Raw genomic sequence first — 19,652 nt, 5'->3', positions numbered from 1 at the left:
GATTTATTTTTTAGATACCTCATTTGCCAACTTTAGTACAAAGGACCTCATCGAGGTACAAAGATCTTCCTGTTGGATGCATACTAATGAGGCAAGGGGTCCAATGTTCTGGCAAACTAGAAAGATCAGGCAGGTTGTCAAACCTGCACTGTCTGCTGAGGTGTTGGCATTACTTCAGTGTCCTGAAGCTGCTGTGTATCTCTTCAACATATTGCACGAAGTCTCAAGATGTGGAAAACTCAAAATATAGTGTTTCATCAACAACAAGAGTCTGGTGAATGCCCTCTACGTATTCTTGTAAAAACCCAGAATACAGAATATTGTGCATTCACATTGCTGTATTTAGGAACATGTTGGAGCAAGGGAAAATTGATAAAGTGTAACAGGTGGATACTTCACAACTGGCTGACTGTCTTACCAAAAAATGTGCCTAAACTGAACAGCAGTCAGCCGGGACAAGAGGAACTTTGGTTTACCATAATGGATACCACTTATCTGTACGTGGTAAAAGACAGGTCATTGATGGTACTTGAAACAGTCTAGGTGTTGGTTTTGAGCGATGATAGTTCATTCAGCCTCATTTGATAATAGTTCATTCAGCCTCATTTATGGGACCTAAGAAGAGAGGACAATTGTCTTATTGTATGTTCCATTGGTAACTGACTGATGTCGCTTAGTAGTACCATCAAAGGAAAAGCATTGAGGTGTGAATAAGTGGACAGAGAGACTAATTTCAGACTGTTGAATAAAGTTATGTAACCCTCAGATTACTATATTTATGTTTCATAGCCATAATATAATTAAAAGAAATCTAATTCCAGATTTTGTATTTACTGTACTACTTGAAAACATACACAGAAATATGAGAGCATACATTCTGATCAATAAATATTCATAAGAATATGGTCAAAGCAAAGCAGAATAAGTACAAAAGTTTCCTTTTATTTGAGAACATTTACCACGAACATTTGTTTACTTCTCTTTATAAATTGACCCATAGAATTCTTCCTCCAGTTCGTAGAGATCGAAAGCCATGTCATCTCGTAGCGCCATGAGTTTCTGGTCAGCCTCCTGGCTCTTGGCTTTGAAGAGCTGAGAATTGCTAGTGATGGCTTCATTCACAGACGGGAAGTCGTTCAGTATCAAATATTGTTTGACGTCAGCGACTAACTTCATTAGTGACTCTGCTGCCCTGACCTGAAATGAGAGTGTTTGTTTTTGTTATTAATGAGTCCTCTTACTGTTCATACATTTAGTTAGATTTTTTTTAATCATACTTCCTTTTTAAGTATCTGTCAATGTTTGTTTATCAAGCTATTAGGCTCTTTGGCCTATTCAGCAAAAATTTATGCATAGTACTTTAGCGCTTAAATCCAATGGAGCTAAACTGAGAGTTACCTTTGCTAGATAATTTACAGTAGTCATGGCAACTCAGGTCTAGGCAACTGTGAGGCAGATAAAATTCTATAAGACTGATTCATTCTTGCCCCTTGTAAATGCATAAGGAAATTATAGCATAAGGAAATCATATTATAAGGGGAAAAAATTAAGTAACTTGCCTTTGGCCTTTTGTTCAATAATGGAAAAATGCAATGGACAAAGTCTCTGCAAGGGGTGGGGGCATTTGTGTGGGGGAACAAATCCAAATAGGTACTGTAGTTTTGTCATTTTTGTTGTCATTTCTCTGTTGGAATAAAGCACTGTGTCATTTCCAGCTTGAAATGAGTCTGTAGGACAATCTCATTCAACAGAGAGAGCCTAGTGTCCACGCTCCAGTTGTCGTTCCCAACAGAAAAATGTGATAGCAAAATCTTGGAAACTGGCATTCTAGAACTTTGAGAGCACCCTGCTGATTGGGCCAGAGATTTCCGAGAATCCATCAGATACGGGAAGGATCATAATAAGTGCAGTATAACTCGCACAAACAATGTCAGAGAATAGTTACAGCTAAGTGTATAATATAAAGGTAGTGGAAGACTTACAGTATTACATGTATAGCTACATAGGATGACTGCAGAAGCCGGCATGAGAGTTTTAGTAGTAGTTAGTATATAAACAATGTCCTTTGCCAGTCTTACACAGTCACAGTAAGTCCTATTGTCTTAGTAGGATAATGTAGAATAGCAATGTAAGTATGTGTGCCTAATAGTCTGGACAGTAACAGTAGTTAATGATATCATAGTTAGTGGTCTCTTAGAAAGTGTCGTTTCTAGTTGGTGCCTTGCTAACTGTCTCTGCTCTTCTTCTTGGAAATCTCTCTCAGTCGAGGCATTAAGTCTTCTTAGTTTTTATTATAGGAAAGATGATAGAATAAGACAGAAATATTACAATACTGCAATAAGTGTTTGAGAAGTGGGATAGGGAGGACAAAGGTCCTTGAAGGACCACCTATCTACATAGGTTTATGAGAAGGTTCGGCTACTGGTTGGTGTCTTCACCCTGTAATGGGTTTTAAGGATCCATCCGTCTTCTCATCACTGCTGCCTCCACTGAGATTCTTAGGTGAGAGCCTACTCTCGTGGGAAACCTGCCTGGAGAAAAGGGATGAAACCATGTCCATGCTTCTACCAAAGCAATTTTCCCAGAGGCTGGAACTCAGATGCTCTAAAAAGTCAATACCTTTCCTCCTGATGCCAGTAATCTCTGAAACATTGCCTTCTTGTCCTGGGAAGAGATACCTGTCACATCAAAGTCTGCCGATGAGTTACACCATAGACTGAGCCATAAGGCAGCCTGGTAAAAAGTCTAAGAGGCTGAGCAGGAAGAACAAAAATGGTTAGACTCAACAACCTTAGAAACCATAGAGCAGCCTCACGCATACACACACACACTAACGTCATGCACAATTTCATTGCTCAATCACACTCTTATTTGTATTATCAATATCCATAATCAATGAATAAAGTGCAAACCATCATCACTACTTATAATAAAGCTTGTAGTGCGTTGGCAAGTGGCTCTAAAAAGGAAGATACCCATACTGGAGGTATAACAAGTTGAAAGTAGTATCAAATTGAAGCTTTAGTCTTCTTTCCAGAAATGGAGTTGTACTTAATAATATCTCTGCTCAACGTTTTCTTTTTAACACTTTTTAGCGTAAACTTCCCTAGAATTTTTTGCGTAGTGCATATGCTTTATGATACGAGGAATCATAATATGATTGTCATTTTATTGCTGGAAGCATGTGAAAGTAAATAATAGAGACTTATTACAAAAGTAGTGAAAAAAATGGAAAATATAATTTCATTTATGTTCCCGAGCAAACGGTAACAGATAGGAACATTTCTACCTTACTCATTGTTTTAGAGAATTTAATGAGCTTTCTGATGACACCAAAATTATCTTTCTAGAATTATTCGAAGTTGAATTAAAGTCAGTTTTTCACAAAGAAATTAACCAGCTGACAGCAGGACTCATTAATGTTACTCTTTCTTCACAATTGCATTATTTGCCTATACACCTTTACTTGAATTCATTTCTTGGTGTACCTCAGACATAGCCTTCACCAATGCTACATGCCATGCTGATGGATACGTTAGTGAAAATCTTGTAAAAACATTAGCAATATGTTACAACATCATTGCGACACCTTTCCGTTTTGGTTGTGGTTTAGGTATTTGCCTGCATCACAAATTTGGAAGTCAGCAACTCATTGTAACTGCATGGTCTGGGCTATTCTATTCCATATGATGAGGTTAGACAGTTTATGACATCAGTGGTAGAGGAAGATAACATAAAGATGGCACATACATTCCACGAGGAATTGTTAAGTACGTACAAGTAAGGTGACTAGACTTCCATCATAGATGCTTCAATCAACAATTTTGACCAGCATGAAGAAACACTTGATTGCTTATCGACCACCCACTGTATGGATCTATGTTATATCAAAGAACCAAGTCAAGTGGCATTCCAAGGTCACAGAAAAAGATACTTGCATTACCCGCAGTATATGGAGAAACCACTTTCAATCTTTAACAAACCTCATAAAAGACCTGAACCAAAGCATTTTGCAGAGGAAACCATCTTCAATTTATGTCGTGAACTTGCACAGGCAGGTGGAGGCGTGTGATTTAGTTTGGAAATTGTGTAGAAATACTGATGACATGACCTTCCTACCAGCGTGGTCAGGATTCAATGCAATAGTATGACAGACAGGTATTCCTGTTGCCAATGTGAGAGGGTTGCCTTTCATCAGTGCTCCAACTTCAAATTTCTCAACTGAGTATACTGCTATATTGAGACTGATTTCTGTTGCAAAATCCCAAGGCCAGCCACATGTTTTGGAGACTGCTGACCTTGCCTTTTACGGTAAGGCACAGCAGATAATCTGGTCAAAACCTGAACTGCAAAGTAGTATAACCACCAGAATCAGTGGTAAGCATCTTATAATGACTTTCACTGATAGCATCGGAGAACTATATGGAGATGGTGGCTTACTAGATATCTTAACACCTTCCAATGTGTATGCTAGTGGAGGAGCCCAAATGTTATTGCAAGGTAAGCACTTTGCAAAAGGAATAAGAGGAGTGAATGTTGCAGTTACACTGACTCATCTATGCCAACGAAAATGGTCTCCCTTGGATTGATGATGAATTCCATATCCTTGCACAAAAACTCCAAAACAATATGTACAGGAACCACCAAGCTAGTTATTTTGGAGTATTTAATCTACTGAAAAACAAGATATCTGAGGTGATCCAGACTCTCAGGCACTTTCACTCATTTCAGAAAGAACAGTCTGAAACCTTCATTTACTTAGGCAGCTTTCTAGAGACAGGGGATTTGCTCTCTTAGATTGATCAGGGCAGACAGAGAAGCTGATTTCTACCTTGTACACACTTGAGACAAGGCAACCTGAGATGTACAAGTTTCTAGTGAAAGGAGGTTTTGTTGTGTGCCGGACAAAAAGGAGAAAGTTTAACAGTGTCCCAAATGATCAAGCTCTAGAGCAAACTATCAACTGAGAGGCAAAGGGTACAGGGGGTGTGATAGGATTCACCCTGCGGAAAGCCGCGCTTCTATGGTGGATGTTAACTGGACATGGGTCTGGAGAGTACTCAGAGGTCTTTCAACAGCTATTTGAAAACACATCAGAAGGTAATAAACATGAGGAGCTTGGCCCATCAGAATGTCAATAGACAAGTCAGATGTGGCATCCATAAAAGATTACATCATGAAGCACTGCCAAAACGCCCTCTAGTGTAGACACCATCCCTAAAGAGTTGATCAGCATCGCTACTGGCCAGATTGCTACCAAGGCTGTAGAGAAATGTTGGACATCAATTCCAGAAAGAGGAAAGACTATCGTTCAAAACTTCATCATGGAGAGGTTAATGGACAAAGGATCTAACACACAGATTGGAGGAAACTATTATGCAAGAAATTGAACTGAAAACTAAACGCCAAACTCTCCAACAGCATACATCATTGCTGGAATGAGTGTTATCCAAGGTACTAATGAATCACATTTGATGACCTAGGAGAAGTTATTTTCAAGAAGTTGATCACCCAATTTATGAATCCTGGCCTTGATATTGAAACCCTTATGTTAGTGTATGACCGCAGTGACTCAAGTTCAGCTATCAAAGGCAAAGAGCGGCAGCGGGAAGGTGACATACTAACTACCATTGGTGCTCCTTCTCATATCATTGTGGGAAATAGACAGGGTCCCAACTACAGACAGTTTTTCAAGTGAATGAACAAAATGACTCATTTCATTTTCTGAGTCATTACGTACAGGCCAGAGTCTCAGAGAGACTTCTGGAGGAAAAGACACATGTAATTGCTAGAGGTTATCCTAATGGAGAAGTTGTGAGAGAAAAAAACCCGCCAAGGAGGCAGATATCCGGAAAAACTATTCTCAACCCATGAAGAGGCAGACACAAAGATGCTGTTGCATGCAACACGTCATCATTTCCATGTATTATTAGAAGTGATGATACAGATGTCTTAGTTATCCTGTTGTACTAACAAATTAAAAGAAAATTAAGCAAAGATGTATACTATATGCACTCTGGTCACTTGGGAAAGTTTGTCACCCGGGACAGATTTATACTTGTCTAAAATTGTTGCATCAGTTAGGAAAGAGTTCTGTTCAGTGTTACCAGCAGCATATGCACTTACAGGTTGTGATGCAACCAGTGGTTTCTTCAAACTCTGAAAACTCACTGCTTAAGCTATCCTTCAAAAACACCCAGACACTCTAATACGACTAGCGGACTTTCAATGTGCAGATAAGGAATGAAAAGGGTATTAAAGGCAAGTCATGTAATACCCTCAATGAGCTGCACTTTCAGATGCCAACCTCAACTCACAAACCAGTGTCCTCTCTCCCACCAGCATGCTCTAAGAGCAAAGTTACAGATCACAATTTGGTGCAGTAGCCATATCGCAAAGCCAAAGATAATAGATCCTACTAATTAAGGTTGCATGAAGTGTAATCAAGATCTGCAATATATAACAGTTTCAAGGAGTCTGCCCCAAAGGAAATACGTGACTTGACACCCCACCCTTCTGTAAGGATGAAAGATGCACTGATGGAAGGAAATGTTCATGCATCTTAGCAGGCCTAAAATGTAGATATGCATCTGTGACAGTTGTTCAAATATGACCATTGTAATTTAAGATGGTGAGGATGAGACTGAGAGACACAAGTAAGATAAGTTACTCATTATGATTGCGCTTTTTAAGCAGCTGATTACAGTGCCTAAGAGGAATCTGTTGTAAAACATTATGTTGTATGATGATACCAATTAGTAGATTTTGTTTCTACTTTATTTATCTTAAATGTCTCTTATGCCATTGGTAGCATCTTCTAATTTTTGCCTTTATAATCTATAGTAACAGAATTATATACAAAGGATAGTACTTCCAAATGACTAATCATACAAAGAAATTACATACAAAAGGTGTTTCTTGCAAAATTGCTTTAAACCCATACCAAGTTGTGTTAGCTTATTCATTTTGGTGTCATTAGAAAGCTCATTAAATGGTCTAAAACAATGAATAAGGTAACAATGTTCAGATCTGTGACCGTTTGCTCGTGAACGTAAATGGTAATTATGTTTTACCATTTTTTTTTCACTACTTTTGTAATAAAAGTCTCTATTATTTACTTTTACATGCTTCCAGCAATAAAATGACAGTCATATTATGATTCCTCATATAATAAAGCATATATAACTATGCCTTATTTATGTTTACATCTTTTGTAAGTGTAAGAATATGACAAAGAAAGCATATGCACTGCGCATAAAATTCTAGGGAAGTTTACACTAAAAAGTGTTAAAAGGAAAACATTGAGCATTGATATTGTTAAGTACAACTCCATTTCTGGAAAATAGACGACTAAAGCTTCAATTTGATACCACATTCAACTTGTTATACCTCTGGTGGCTGTATCTTCATTTTTAGACCACTTTTCAGATGTCCCCCACAGCACTATTGAACTAGGCAGTCAGAGAAGAGTGGAGCAACACATTCACTCTCAACGTTGGCAAAACAAACTTACTATAATCCTCAATAATGGTCTCCACTTTGCACCAGGAAAATTTCTAAGTAGTTTATATTTCTGTAGGAATATGATTTTGTTAAACTACAATAAAGTTTTGTACATGCTTACCTGGCAGATATATACTTAGCTATAGTCTCCGACGTTCCCGACAGAATTTCAAATCTCGCGGCACACGCGACAGGTAGGTCAGGTGGTCTACCTTACCCGCCGCTGGGTGGCGGATGTACGAACCACTCCCGTTTGCTTGTCAGATTTTTCTCTTCCACCTGTCTCCTGAGGGGAGGCTGGGTGGGCCATTAATCGTATATATCTGCCAGGTAAGTAGTATGTACAAAACTTTATTGTAGTTTAACAATATCATTTTTGTACATGAACTTCCCTGACAGATACATACTTAGCTGATTGGCACCCTTGGTGGAGGGTAAGAGACAGCTAAATAATACAGGTAAGACGGGAAACAACTAATGTTGTAGGATATAAAAACCTTGGTTCTCACCTTTTCAGGATGAAGACTTCATAGATACTGTCTCTGAGTCTGCATTGCCTGGAGAGCTACAGCTAGGACGTGACCTGATGCTGAAAGACTCTCGGATCTACCACTGGGATATGTGATCCCCTATTGTGGTAGAAATCCAAGTCGGATCCTGTTAGAGGGACCCTTGTCCACTTACCTAACAGATCCTTACCACTACCTCTGCAAGGAGCCAAACCCACCAGACCACCTAACCAAAATACAAAGGGTTAATAAATTACGACAAAAAGAGGTGCCTCCTGCAAACCTCTTTCAGACACCAAAAAACACCAATATAAAATATAGGGTAACTATAAAAAATTTACACAGGATAAGTTTCAACTCCCTGCCCCAGCACCGAATCCGCCGATACGAAAGGACCCAAGGCGAAGCATTTATCATATGTGAATTTTTTATTTTTACATCAGTAGGTAATGGTTTGCAAAACCGATTGGCATCTCCAAAAAAGTCGCCTCCATCAAGTTCCGCACAGACATATTTTTTCTGAATGCAAGTGAAGTTGCAATGGCTCTCACCTCGTGAGCTTTCACTTTCAGTAGTCTAAAATGTTCTTCCTTACAGGCAACATGTGCCTCTGTAATAAGGCTTCTCAGAAAAAGGAAAGAGCATTCTTCGACATGGGCCGAGTGGGGTCCTTTACGGAGCACCAAAGCACATCTTGATTAGCCTTAAGTTGTTCTTCCTCTTAAGGAAAATACTTCATAATTCTCATACGGCAAAGAGTTCTCTTTCAGGGCTCTTCCCCTACTAGAAAAAAAAGATAAACTACGAACTTCAAAAGCTCCTGGGCCAAGGGCGTGATGGGTTTTCATTCTTTGCAAGGAAACTTGGAAGAAACGAACACACCATAGAATCTCCCTTAAACCCTACATTGCCCTCAATAGCTTGGAGCTCACTCACTCTCTTAGCTGTAGCTAGGGACCAAATGGAAGATAGCCTTCTTCGTCAGATCCTTGAAAGAGGCTAAGCCAGGAGGTTCGAATCTAGACGATCCAAGGAATTGTTAGAACTACGTCTAGATTCCAGTTCGGTACCACATGAGGACGCTTAATGGTTTCAAATGATCTAATAAGATCATGCAGGTCCTTATCATCGGATATATTTAAGCCTCTATGCCGAAATACCGCCGCCAACATCTGCGTATCCCTTAATAGTTGACACAACAAGATGACATTCTTCTTTGAGGAAAATAAGGAAATCCGCAATTTGGGTCACAGAGGTACTGGAAGAGGAAATGTTCTTCCTCTTGCACCAACGTCTGAAGACATCCCACTTTGACTGGTATACACGCAAGGTGGAAGGTCTCCTCGCTCTTGCGATTGCTTTTAGCAGCTGTTGCTGAAAAGCCTTTCGCTCTGACCAAACTTTGGACAGTCTGAAGCCAGTCAGACTGAGAGCGAGGAGATTTTTGTGGTACCTGTCGAAGTGGGGTTGTCTGAGTAGATCGCTCCTTAGCGGGAGCGATCTTGGAAGGTCCACCAACCATTCCAGTACCTCTGTGAACCATTCTTGGGCCAGCCAAAAGGGAGCGATTAAGGTCATTCTCGTTGAATCGGACTCTACGAACTTCTGTTATGGTTAGCCCCAGGATCTTCTGAAGGGGGGAAACGCGTAGACGTCGAGTCTGCTCCAGTCTAGAAGAAGAGCATCTATTGCTAATGCCTCTGGATCCGATATCGGAGAGCAGTAAGGATCCAACCTCTTGTTCTTTGACGTGGCAAAGAGGTCTATGTGTGGCCTGCCCCATAACTTCCACAGGCTCTGGCATACATCCAGATGAAGGGTCCACTCTGTGGGAAGGACCTGATCTTTCCTGCTGAGGAGATCTGCTCTTACATTCCTTTCTCCCTGCACGAACCTGGTGAGAAGCTTGATTCCCCTTTCTTCTGCCCACAGAAGAAGGTCTCTTGCTGTCTCGTACAGGGAGAAGGAATGCGTCCCCCCGTTTCTGATATATGCCAGAGCTGTAGTGTTGTCCGCATTGACTTGCACTACCGATCTTCTGACTTTGGGCTCGAAAGTCTTCAGAGCCAACCACACAGCCATCAACTCCTTTCTGTTGATGTGCCAGGCTACCTGGTCCCCCATCCAGGTACCTGACACTTCGCTGGTTCCCAGAGTTGCCCCCCACCCCGTGTCCGACGCTTCGGAGAACAACACCAGGTTGGGGGTCTGGGATTGAAGAGACAGTCCCTTCGCAAAGAGGTCGGGATCTGTCCACCACATAGATGTTTCTTGACGTCCTGGGATAACGACAGGAGAACGTCAAATCCTGAGAACGACGACTCCAATTCCGATGAAGAAAGAATTGGAGCGGTCTCAGGTGCAACCTTCCTAGGGAAACGAAATTGCTCCAGCGAGGATAGGGGGACGAGCGTCCCCAGCAGACTCATCCACTCCCTCACTGTGCATACTTCTTTCCCTAAGAAGGTTGTTACTCTCTCGAATCCTCGGGCTATCCTTTCCTGAGAGGGAAAAAGAAAAGCCCGAAAACTCAGAGAGCTCATCTGTATCCCGAGATACACACACTCTTGCTCGGGAATTAGTGACGACTTCTTGAAATTGACGAGAAGTCCCAACGCCTTCGTCAATTCTAGAGTTACTTGTAAGTCCTTCAAACAAAACGATCTTGCTTTCGGGGGAATTGGCCCTTATTAGCCAATCGTCGAGGTACATGGAGATCCTCACCCCTTTCAAATGAAGCCATTGAGCCAACATTCCTCAAAATCCCCGTGAACACTTGAGGGGTCCCGTCGAGAGGCCGAAACACAGAGCCCTGAACTGAAAAATTCTTCCCCCATCATGAATCTGAGAAACCTTCCTCGAGGAAGGATGGATCGGTACAATGGAAGTAAGCGTCTGTAAATCCAAGGAAGGAAACCATCCAGTCCCCTGGACGAAGTGCTGCCAGCACTGATGAAGGCGTTTCTATCGTGAACTTCTTCTTTTCTACGAAGAAGTTCAGGGCGCTTACGTCCAACACCGGTCTCCATCCCCCTGAGACTTCGGAACTAGGAAAAAGGCGGTTGTAGAAGCCCGATGAACAATGGTCTGTCACTAGTTCGATAGCCTCCTTCTCCAGCATCTGATCTACTGCTAGATGGAGAGCTTGATTCATGATGGGGTCTCTGTACCTGGCCGTCAGTTCCGTTGGGACGGTCGTCAAGGGAGGTCTTTCGACGAAAGGGATGAGGTAACCTCTCCTCAAGAATAGAAAGGGTCCAAGGATCCGCCCCTTTCTGGGCTCAGCTCGTGTCGCTGCGCGAAATATCCTTTAATCTATTATTTCTAGGGTAAATGTACTAACACATACCAGAGAATAAATAAAATAAAGAAAAAGGTCAGTATAACTGACTCGCTCACCCTCCAGAGGGTGTCGGTATGAACACTAGGCGAGTGAGACCACTACCACGAGCCAAATGCCAATAGAAATCTCCCACTACAAAATCCCTCCAAGAGGGGAGCCGACCCACAGTGAGCAGCTCGTACTACTACTACTTCCATCCCATGCTGCCGACTGCTGCGCCTCTGGTGGACATCCTTTCCAAGTTAGCACACGAGCGGTTGTGATATTTTTCTCTCTGTTTGTTTTTTGTGCCCTTTCATTGGATTTTCTATTATGGAGCGTGCAGCTATCGCAGCAGCTAAGTTAAGTACTCAGTATTTACGGTAGTTGGTTTTTTCCGGCCCTGAGACAGTATTTGCTCGTTTTTTAGGTATAAATACGACCTCGGGGTCGGAAGCATGGCAGCATGGTTCTGCCTCGTGATGGGTTCGTTCTTGGTCTCCCATACCTAGAACATCCCCTTATTTATCTTCGCTCTTTATGATTATCCGCTTTACTTAGGGTACGGTCTACTCAGGTTTGTCATGCATGCATGTATTTTTACCTTACGTAGGCTTCTTCTATCCAGACCCTAGTCCAGGTTCTTAGTATCGGCCTCTGACTAGCTTTGAGTGGTAGACTTGCCTTCGGGTTAGTCGTACACTCCTGGATTTTTTTCTCCTGCTATATTGTTTTCTTTCTTTCATTTATTTATTTATATAACTGTGTATTTTATTATTGTTAGGTTAGTTAGGCCGTCTGGCTTAGCCTAGGTCCTGCTCTTTGAGCCTATACTACCGCTCATCAGTTCGGTTGCTTCCCTATAGCATCTCTCTGAATCAGTTGGTTCGGCCCAGTGGGCTTATTTGCCTGCCGCTTTTTCAGTTCAGTATGCTTCCCGATAGCAATTTCCCTGATCAGTGGTTGTTCCTAGGCTTAGTTGTCGTATTTGGTCTTACCGCCTCGTGGTCACTTCGTGATCACGGGCCAGCCAGACGCCTGTCCAGTCATTCTTCCCCCCCCCCCCCGCTCTTCCATAGAGTCGGGCGGGGGCGGGTCGGTCTGCCCATGCTCGCTCCTCATACCCGAGCCTGCTCCCTCTCTCCCCTCAGGCGGAGGGGCTAGGGAGTCGGGACAGACCAGACTGGTCTCGACCTCTCCGGCTTCTCGGTCCGGCCGGTTGGTACGGAGTGGGGGGTACTGGCCTTGCCCACCCTCCGCGCTACCTTGTCGCTCCGGGCTAGCTTGAGCCTGTATGTCTTCTCGCTCTTTTCCCATCTTACTAGGGCTCCTTCCTGATCGGAGTCCTGGTATCCAGCGGAAAGTTGTTAGTCCACCCAGTAGGGTGGACCGGAGCATACAGTGGGTCTCTACTAACCTTACCGTTTTTGCTGAGTTACTACACTCCGCTACGCACTGGACTTAGTCCGGTTTGCTTGTGTGTTTAGGTTTAAGTTATCTTTAAGTTTATCTTAAGAACCTTAAACCATCCCCCTCCCTTACATTTCTTACCGGATCTCTCCGGGATTATAGCCTATTCAGGCGATGCAGGGAGGGGTTATGCCCAAATTTTTTCCGAGCTCCGGCATGCATCGGAGCTCTTCTGTCCTTTAGACTGTAAGTGATGTTTTTTAAGATACTCATGTGTCTCCCCACTTACAGGCCACCAACTGTGAGCATCCGGGATGTTCCGCCACACTTCAGGACCCTTGTGGACACGAAGTTTGCCGGTCCCATGCTCCATGCGCGACTCCGCTCAGGGACATCCAGGTCTGGTACCATGAGACGTGTACCATATGTTTACGATCTGGTGAGCCAGCTTTTGGAAGGGGTAAGTTTACATCTCCAGTAGCTGCTCCGCTTCTTTTTTTTAGCGCTTAAGTTTTCATTTTCTATTAACTTAAGGCAATTAATTTAAGTTATACTTTAAGTTTTAGTTTTAAGTGATTCTTAAATCTAAACTACGCCCTCCCTCTCTTCCAGGCTCCGGCGGTAAGAGATACCGCACTGGCTACTCGCGGGCCTGGGTCGGCGGTTTTGGGAGAAAAAAAAACGCCGCCAAGGGACAGCCCTACATCCTAGAGAAGCGGTTGGCATTACTAATCTTCCCGGAGGCAAGGCGACAGGATACGTCGACCCGGTAGAAGCGGATCCGACTATCGCCTTCATCCAACAACAGCTGGCCACCTCATTAACTGATCAGGACCAGGATATCTCTACGGATGTTGCGACCCTAGATATTAATGTTGAACCTATGGTAGGTATAGACGACCTGTTGGTCGAGGTAGGTACGGTGGACACCCAAGGGTCCACCCCTTGGGCGTAACTGTTTCTTCTACTCCTGCAACCTCTCCATCCTTCCAAGGCTTTACGGGTGACAAATATATCTCCTCCTGGTGCTTCGGTTAGACCTAAGGTCAAGTCTAAGGTGATGACTTTGACTAAGACGTCGTCGTCGTCTAAGAGACGACTTCGGCTTCATCCTCCTCCCGTAAGTCTCCGGCTGGGAATCCCGGAGCATCCAGGTCTAAAGCTTCTAGCTCCGGCTCTAAGTCCTCGAGGGGGGAGTAAATCCTCCAGAGAGAGATCTCGCACTCCGGCAGAATCACCAGTTCCGCTACCTTTGGTTCTGATTCAGAGCCTCCCCTCCACCTCCGCAGCAGCTCCGGCTTTGGACTCCAATGCTGGCCTGTTGCAACAGGTGGGGGACCTGGTTGGGTCCTTAAAGAGTAGCATGGAGCAAATGATCTCTCGTCTGTCGGGACAGGATTACTTCCCCAGGACTCCATTATAGCCGGGGCTGAGAGAAACGCTCCTCTAGCCTCTCCTCCACTGTCCATCACGAGTGGATCCCAACTTCCTCCGTATGACTCACTACCTCAGTTCTCTATGAACAATCCGTGGAGAGTAGCGTCATACGCCCCCTTCCAGGACGGTCTCATCTCTATACGGAATTTGGGACTCGAAGAATAGAGGACTTCGAGTTCTTCCCGGAAGAACCTCCAGCCTCCGTTCATAGGCTACGCAAGGCTTACGCCGTCGGCTAATGGTGCGGGACGATAAGGTACCTAAGGAGACAGTCCTCTACTCACGAGACCAGGCTCAGAGAGAATGGCTCAGGTGTTTAGAGGACATGGATTGTTCTAACACCAAGATACAACCATTTAAGAGTCCCTTTACCATTTTTACAATGGATGAGAGTACCCCGCTCCCGTTCCTAACCAAGATCGCGAGGTCGACCATCCCAGCGGCCCAGAAGGGGGGAACCTATACCGCAGTTGAAGGAAGCGGATCCCACTTCTCCGTTGCTCCCCTCAGTTGGAGAATTGTGGGAAGACTTGCCGAATACATTCTCAGCTGGCAAACTCAAACCGGACTGTGCTATGGAGCAGTTTGGTGAAAAGCTACCCAGGCTCCCAGATAGCCTTATTCAGGCTGAGTTTGATGCAAAATCGCGTCTAGCCAGATCCATCAATTCTATGGCTATGTCTGAGGTAGCTACCATGGCTTATGGATCAGAAACCGATTTTTAAGCTCATGACCAAAGCCCTGACTCAAACGGTACAGTCAGATATGTTTGAGTTTGCCACTGCTCGGACGAATTGTAGGGAAGCATGTCCTACAAGAGGCAACCATTCGGCATGAACCGAATAGGTTACTCTCGTCTAAGCATCTGGGGAGCAGATCTCTTCCCAGAAGCTATGGTTAAGGAGGTCCAGTCAGAGGCTACCAGGTTAAACCAGAGCCTTAAGGATCGTTGGGGCCTTTTTTCGGTTTCTAAGAGGAGGCAAGGACCTGACGTCCTAAAGGTAAGGCACAAAAGAAACCCACCCGGCGTTTCCAACCTTACAGAAGAAGCAACTACGCCTTTCCTCAACAAGTTCCAACAGTACCGTTAGTGCAGACAGCCCAACCCTCCACTTCTAAAGGTCAATCACAGCCAATTTATGTGATATCCCCTCAGCCTCAGCCCTCCACCTCTTACGCCATCTCTCCAGCTTACAATCAAGCCTTCGAGAGTCAAGCTTCTCAGAAGTATGACCGCTCGCGGGTAAGGGAGGTAGAGGTAAGCGTTCCTTTCGTGGGAGAGGATCGGGAGGCCCCTTTAACAGGGGAAAGCACTTCAGAGGAGGCCGAGGCGGTTACCAGAAACCAATGAAGAACTTCAGGTAGGAGGGAGGCTGTTTCACTTTCGCCACCGGTGGAACTTCAGCCAATGGGCTCAGAGCATAGTGTCAAAAGGTCTGGGTGGAGCTGGTTGACGAACCCACCTCCATCCAGACCTTTCCGTCAACTTCCTTCCAAGGAATTGACAGAGTACGCAGACGATCTCCTTCGGAAAACGCTATAGCGAGAGTCAAGAGATTAAAAATTTCAAGGTCGCTTGTTCAGCGTGCCAAAGAAAGGCTCACAAAAAAGAAGGGTAATCTTAGACTTGTCCCGCTTAAACTTAGCCATCCGCTGCGACAAGTTCAAGATGCTCACGATCTCACAGGTCGCGGACCTACTTCCCCGTGGGGCCGTCACCACCTCTATCGATCTTACAGACGCTTACTATCATATCCCTATTGCAAGACACTTCCGTCCGTATCTGGGTTTCAAGATAGGAGACCAGACATTCTCCTTCAAGGTAGTTCCATTCGGACTCAACGTGGCACCCAGAGTGTTCACGAAGCTAGCGGAAGTGGTAGTGCAACAACTCAGATCGCAAGGGATCATGGTAGTAGCGTATCTCGACGATTGGTTGATCTGGGCCCCAACAGTCGAGGAATGCAACAGAGCTACTCTGAAAGTGATTCAGTTTCCTGGAATATCTAGGCTTCAAATAAACAGGACCAAATCAAGACTCACTCCAGAGTCAAACTTTCAGTGGCTGGGCATTCAATGGAATCTATCATCCCACACTCTGTTCGATTCCATCAACCAAAAGGAAAGAAATAGCAAAGTCAGTCAAGCAATTTCTAAGTCACAAACTAGCGTCAAGGAGAGCCCAGGAAAGGATCCTGGGTTCTCTCCAGTTTGCATCAGTGACAAACGTCTTAATGAAAGCCAAACTGAAAGACCTAACCAGAATCTGGCGCTCGCGAGCAAACGTCAGGTCCAGGGACAAACTATCCTCAGTGCCTCTGGATTCTAAAGAATCGACTTCGGCCATGGGCGAGAGTCAGAATTTATCAATGTCAGTACCCTTCAGTTCCCTCCACCAGGGTCACCATCCACACAGACGCGTCCCTTAAGCGGCTGGGGAGGGTATTCCCAGGTCAAAAAGGTTCAAGGGACTGGTCACCTCAGTTCCGTCAGTTCCATATAAAACGTACTGGAGGCAATGGCAGTGTTCTTGACTCTAAAAAGGTTACGCCCACCCAAGTACTCCCACATAAGCTAGTCCTGGACAGCGCAGTGGTAGTACATTGTATAAACAGAGGAGGCTCCAAGTCACGTCATCTAAATCACGTCATGATAGCCATCTTCTCCCTGGCAGACAAGTTCAGTTGGCATCTTTCCTCCACTACATAGCTGGAGTAAGAAACGTTCATAGCAGACGCCCTATCCCGATCAGTACCCCTATAGTCGAATGGTCACTGGACAACAGTTCGTTCCAATGGATCCTTCAAAGAGTCCCAGGGCTACAGTGACCTCTTTCGCATCACAAAGCGAACCACAAACTACGTGTTTTATGTAGCCCGCCCCCAACCTGGACCCTCTGGCCTATGCCACGGACGCCCTGGCTCTAGACTGGAACAACTGGGAGAAGAGTTTTACGTCTTCCCTCCAGTGAATCTCCTCATGAAAGTATTGAACAAAACTCAGGACATTCAAGGGTCAAGTGGCTCTAGTAGCCCCCAGACTGGCCGAAGAGCAACTGGTATCCTCTAATTTTGGAGCTGGCCTTCGTCCTCTTCAGATCCCCAGTCCCAAGCTCTCCCAGTCAGTACAAATGAAGACTGTGTTCGCTTCCTCAGGGATTCTCAAAACCCCTAACTTTATGGATTTCATGAAGTTTGCGGCAAAAAGAGATGCGAATATTGACCCTCAGAATATTCTATTCTTGAATCCGATAAAAGGGATTCGACTTTGAGGCAGTATGATGCTGCTGTCAAAAAGTTAGCAACCTTCCTGAGAGATTCGATATTAGAATCATGACAGTTAATTCAGCTATATCCTTTTTTCAGATCCTTATTTGAAAAAGGTTTAGCAGCTAGCACGATTTACGACAAACAAAGTCAGCTTTGAAAAAGATATTTCAATTTGGATTTACATAGACTTGACGGATTCCTACTTCTCGTCTATTCCTAAGGCATGTGCTAGGCTTAGGCCTTCTGTAAGGCCTACGTCAGTTTCATGGTTCTTAAACGATGTTCTAAAACTGGTTCTCCGACCGAAACCGATAATGACACATGCTCGTTTATAATGCTCTTAAGAAAAAACCCTATTCTTATTAAGCTTAGCTTCAGGAGCAAGAATTTCAGAACTGTCGGCTCTATCCAGAGACCCCGGATCATATTCAGTTCCTTCCACAGGAGAAGTCCTACTTTCTCCGGAACGTAGCTTTTTAGCAAAGAATGAAGATCCTTTGATGAGGTGGGAACCTTGGAAGGTACTACCCCTTCCACAAGATGTATCTCTTTGCCCAGTTACAACCTTACGAGCCTTTCTGTCTAGGACCTCCTCATCTTCGTCGGGTCCCCTCTTTAGGAGGAAAAAGGTGGAACTTTATCCAATTAAAGGCATCAGGCAACAAATCCTGTACTTTATTAAGCAAGCCAATCCTGACTCTTTCCCACCCGAAAGCACATGATGTCAGGGCAGTAGCCACCTCAATTAATTATTTCCAACATATGAACTTCGATGAGTTGAAAAGTATACTGGATGGAAATCGCCGACAGTGTTCAAACGTCACTACCTTAAGTCCTTGGAAGCTCTGAAATTCCCAGCAGTAGCAGCGGGTAACATAGTTTTCCCCTGACTCTAGCTAGTTTGTAGTAGAAGATTCAGTCCTCCTTTCTACCTGCCTCACCCAAAAGTTAGTCTATTCCTACCTGGTTTCATTTGCATTCACCTTGTGTCTAGCTGCTTTTGTGATAGTGTAGTGGGTGCCCCTTATTGTCTGGTTAGGGACACTCACAAATGATTATAAACATTGATCTCCATGGGATGTTTTCCCCTTATTTTTACGCTAGGGGATACATCATATTATAATGATTACGGGTTTTGTATATTAAGTCATATACATTCCTTTATATATTATTGTGATTTGTTTTTATTAATTGCTATTATACTTTTGATACATGCTGTTACACAGATAACATTGATACATGTAATAATTTTACCTGTACATATGTAATTACCTTATGTTAACAAACATGATTAGATTTAAGGGTAATTTAAGCATATTTCTATTTTTATACCCCTGTGTATATGTATCTTTTAGCAATTAATAGTCTATTCTTATATATTTTATCTTTTATTTGAGACCTATTCTGATTTGTTTTATTTTTATTCTCATTTTATTACTTTTGTTTACAATCTTGTGCTATTTCTCTGGTACGATTTCGCGCAGCGACACGAGCTGAGCCCAGAAAAGGGATTTTGACGTAAGGAAAATCTATTTCTGGGCGATTGGCTCGTGTCGCCAGCGAAATCCCACCCTACCCATCCCTTCGCCCAAGATTGTCTGCTAACTTCAGGATGGCCACCAGAGGCGCAGCAGTCGGCAGCATGGGATGGAGTAGTAGTAGTACGAGCTGCTCACTCTGTGGGTCGGCTCCCCTCTTGGATGGGATTTTTTGTAGTGGGAGATTTCTATTGGCATTTGGCTCGTGGTAGTGGTCTCACTCGCCTAGTTGTTCATACCGACACCCTCCTGGAGGGTGAGCGAGTCAGTTATACTGACCTTTTTCTTTATTTTATTTATTCTCTGGTATGTGTTAGTACATTTTACCTAGAAATAATAGATTAAAGGATATTTCGCTGGCGACACGAGCCAATCGCCCAGAAATAGATTTTTTCCTTACGTCAAAATCCCTTTTTTGGGCCCAGACTTCTGCAAACTCTAAGAGTCTGGCGCCCACCGTTGTTTGAAGGACTTGCAAGTTATTTGGGGGCTTTAACAGACTTGGCGAAAGTCTTACCCCCCCCTTCTTGAAGGTCTACGACCTCTAAACGTAGAGGTTCTTGAGGAAGACGCCCCTCGAAAGGGTTCTCGAACACTTGACTTTTCCTTCTTAGCCTTGGTAGGGAAGGAAGGGCGAGGTTTTCTTGACGACTGTGCTAAAAGG

At 43.9% G+C, this 19,652-nt stretch overlaps 1 protein-coding gene across 4 annotated transcripts in view; it reads right to left on the bottom strand.

Moving 5' to 3' along the window:
* Nucleotides 1-926: 926 nt before the first annotated feature.
* LOC135204826 (mediator of RNA polymerase II transcription subunit 22-like) overlaps nt 927-19,652 on the bottom strand; it is a 127,528-nt gene continuing 108,802 nt past the window's right edge. For all 4 annotated transcript variants that reach the window (XM_064235021.1, XM_064235020.1, XM_064235022.1 and 1 more), the window contains exon 4: nt 927-1,197. In XM_064235021.1, the coding sequence (XP_064091091.1) occupies nt 973-1,197 (225 nt within the window). In that variant the 3' untranslated portion in view covers nt 927-972. The remainder of the gene's footprint in view (nt 1,198-19,652) is intronic.

Source organism: Macrobrachium nipponense, chromosome 47 (assembly GCF_015104395.2).
Source record: "Macrobrachium nipponense isolate FS-2020 chromosome 47, ASM1510439v2, whole genome shotgun sequence".
Taxonomy (NCBI): domain Eukaryota; kingdom Metazoa; phylum Arthropoda; class Malacostraca; order Decapoda; family Palaemonidae; genus Macrobrachium; species Macrobrachium nipponense.
The sequence above is the reverse complement of the archived record's forward strand: the minus strand, read 5'-3'. Positions and strand labels throughout refer to the sequence as shown.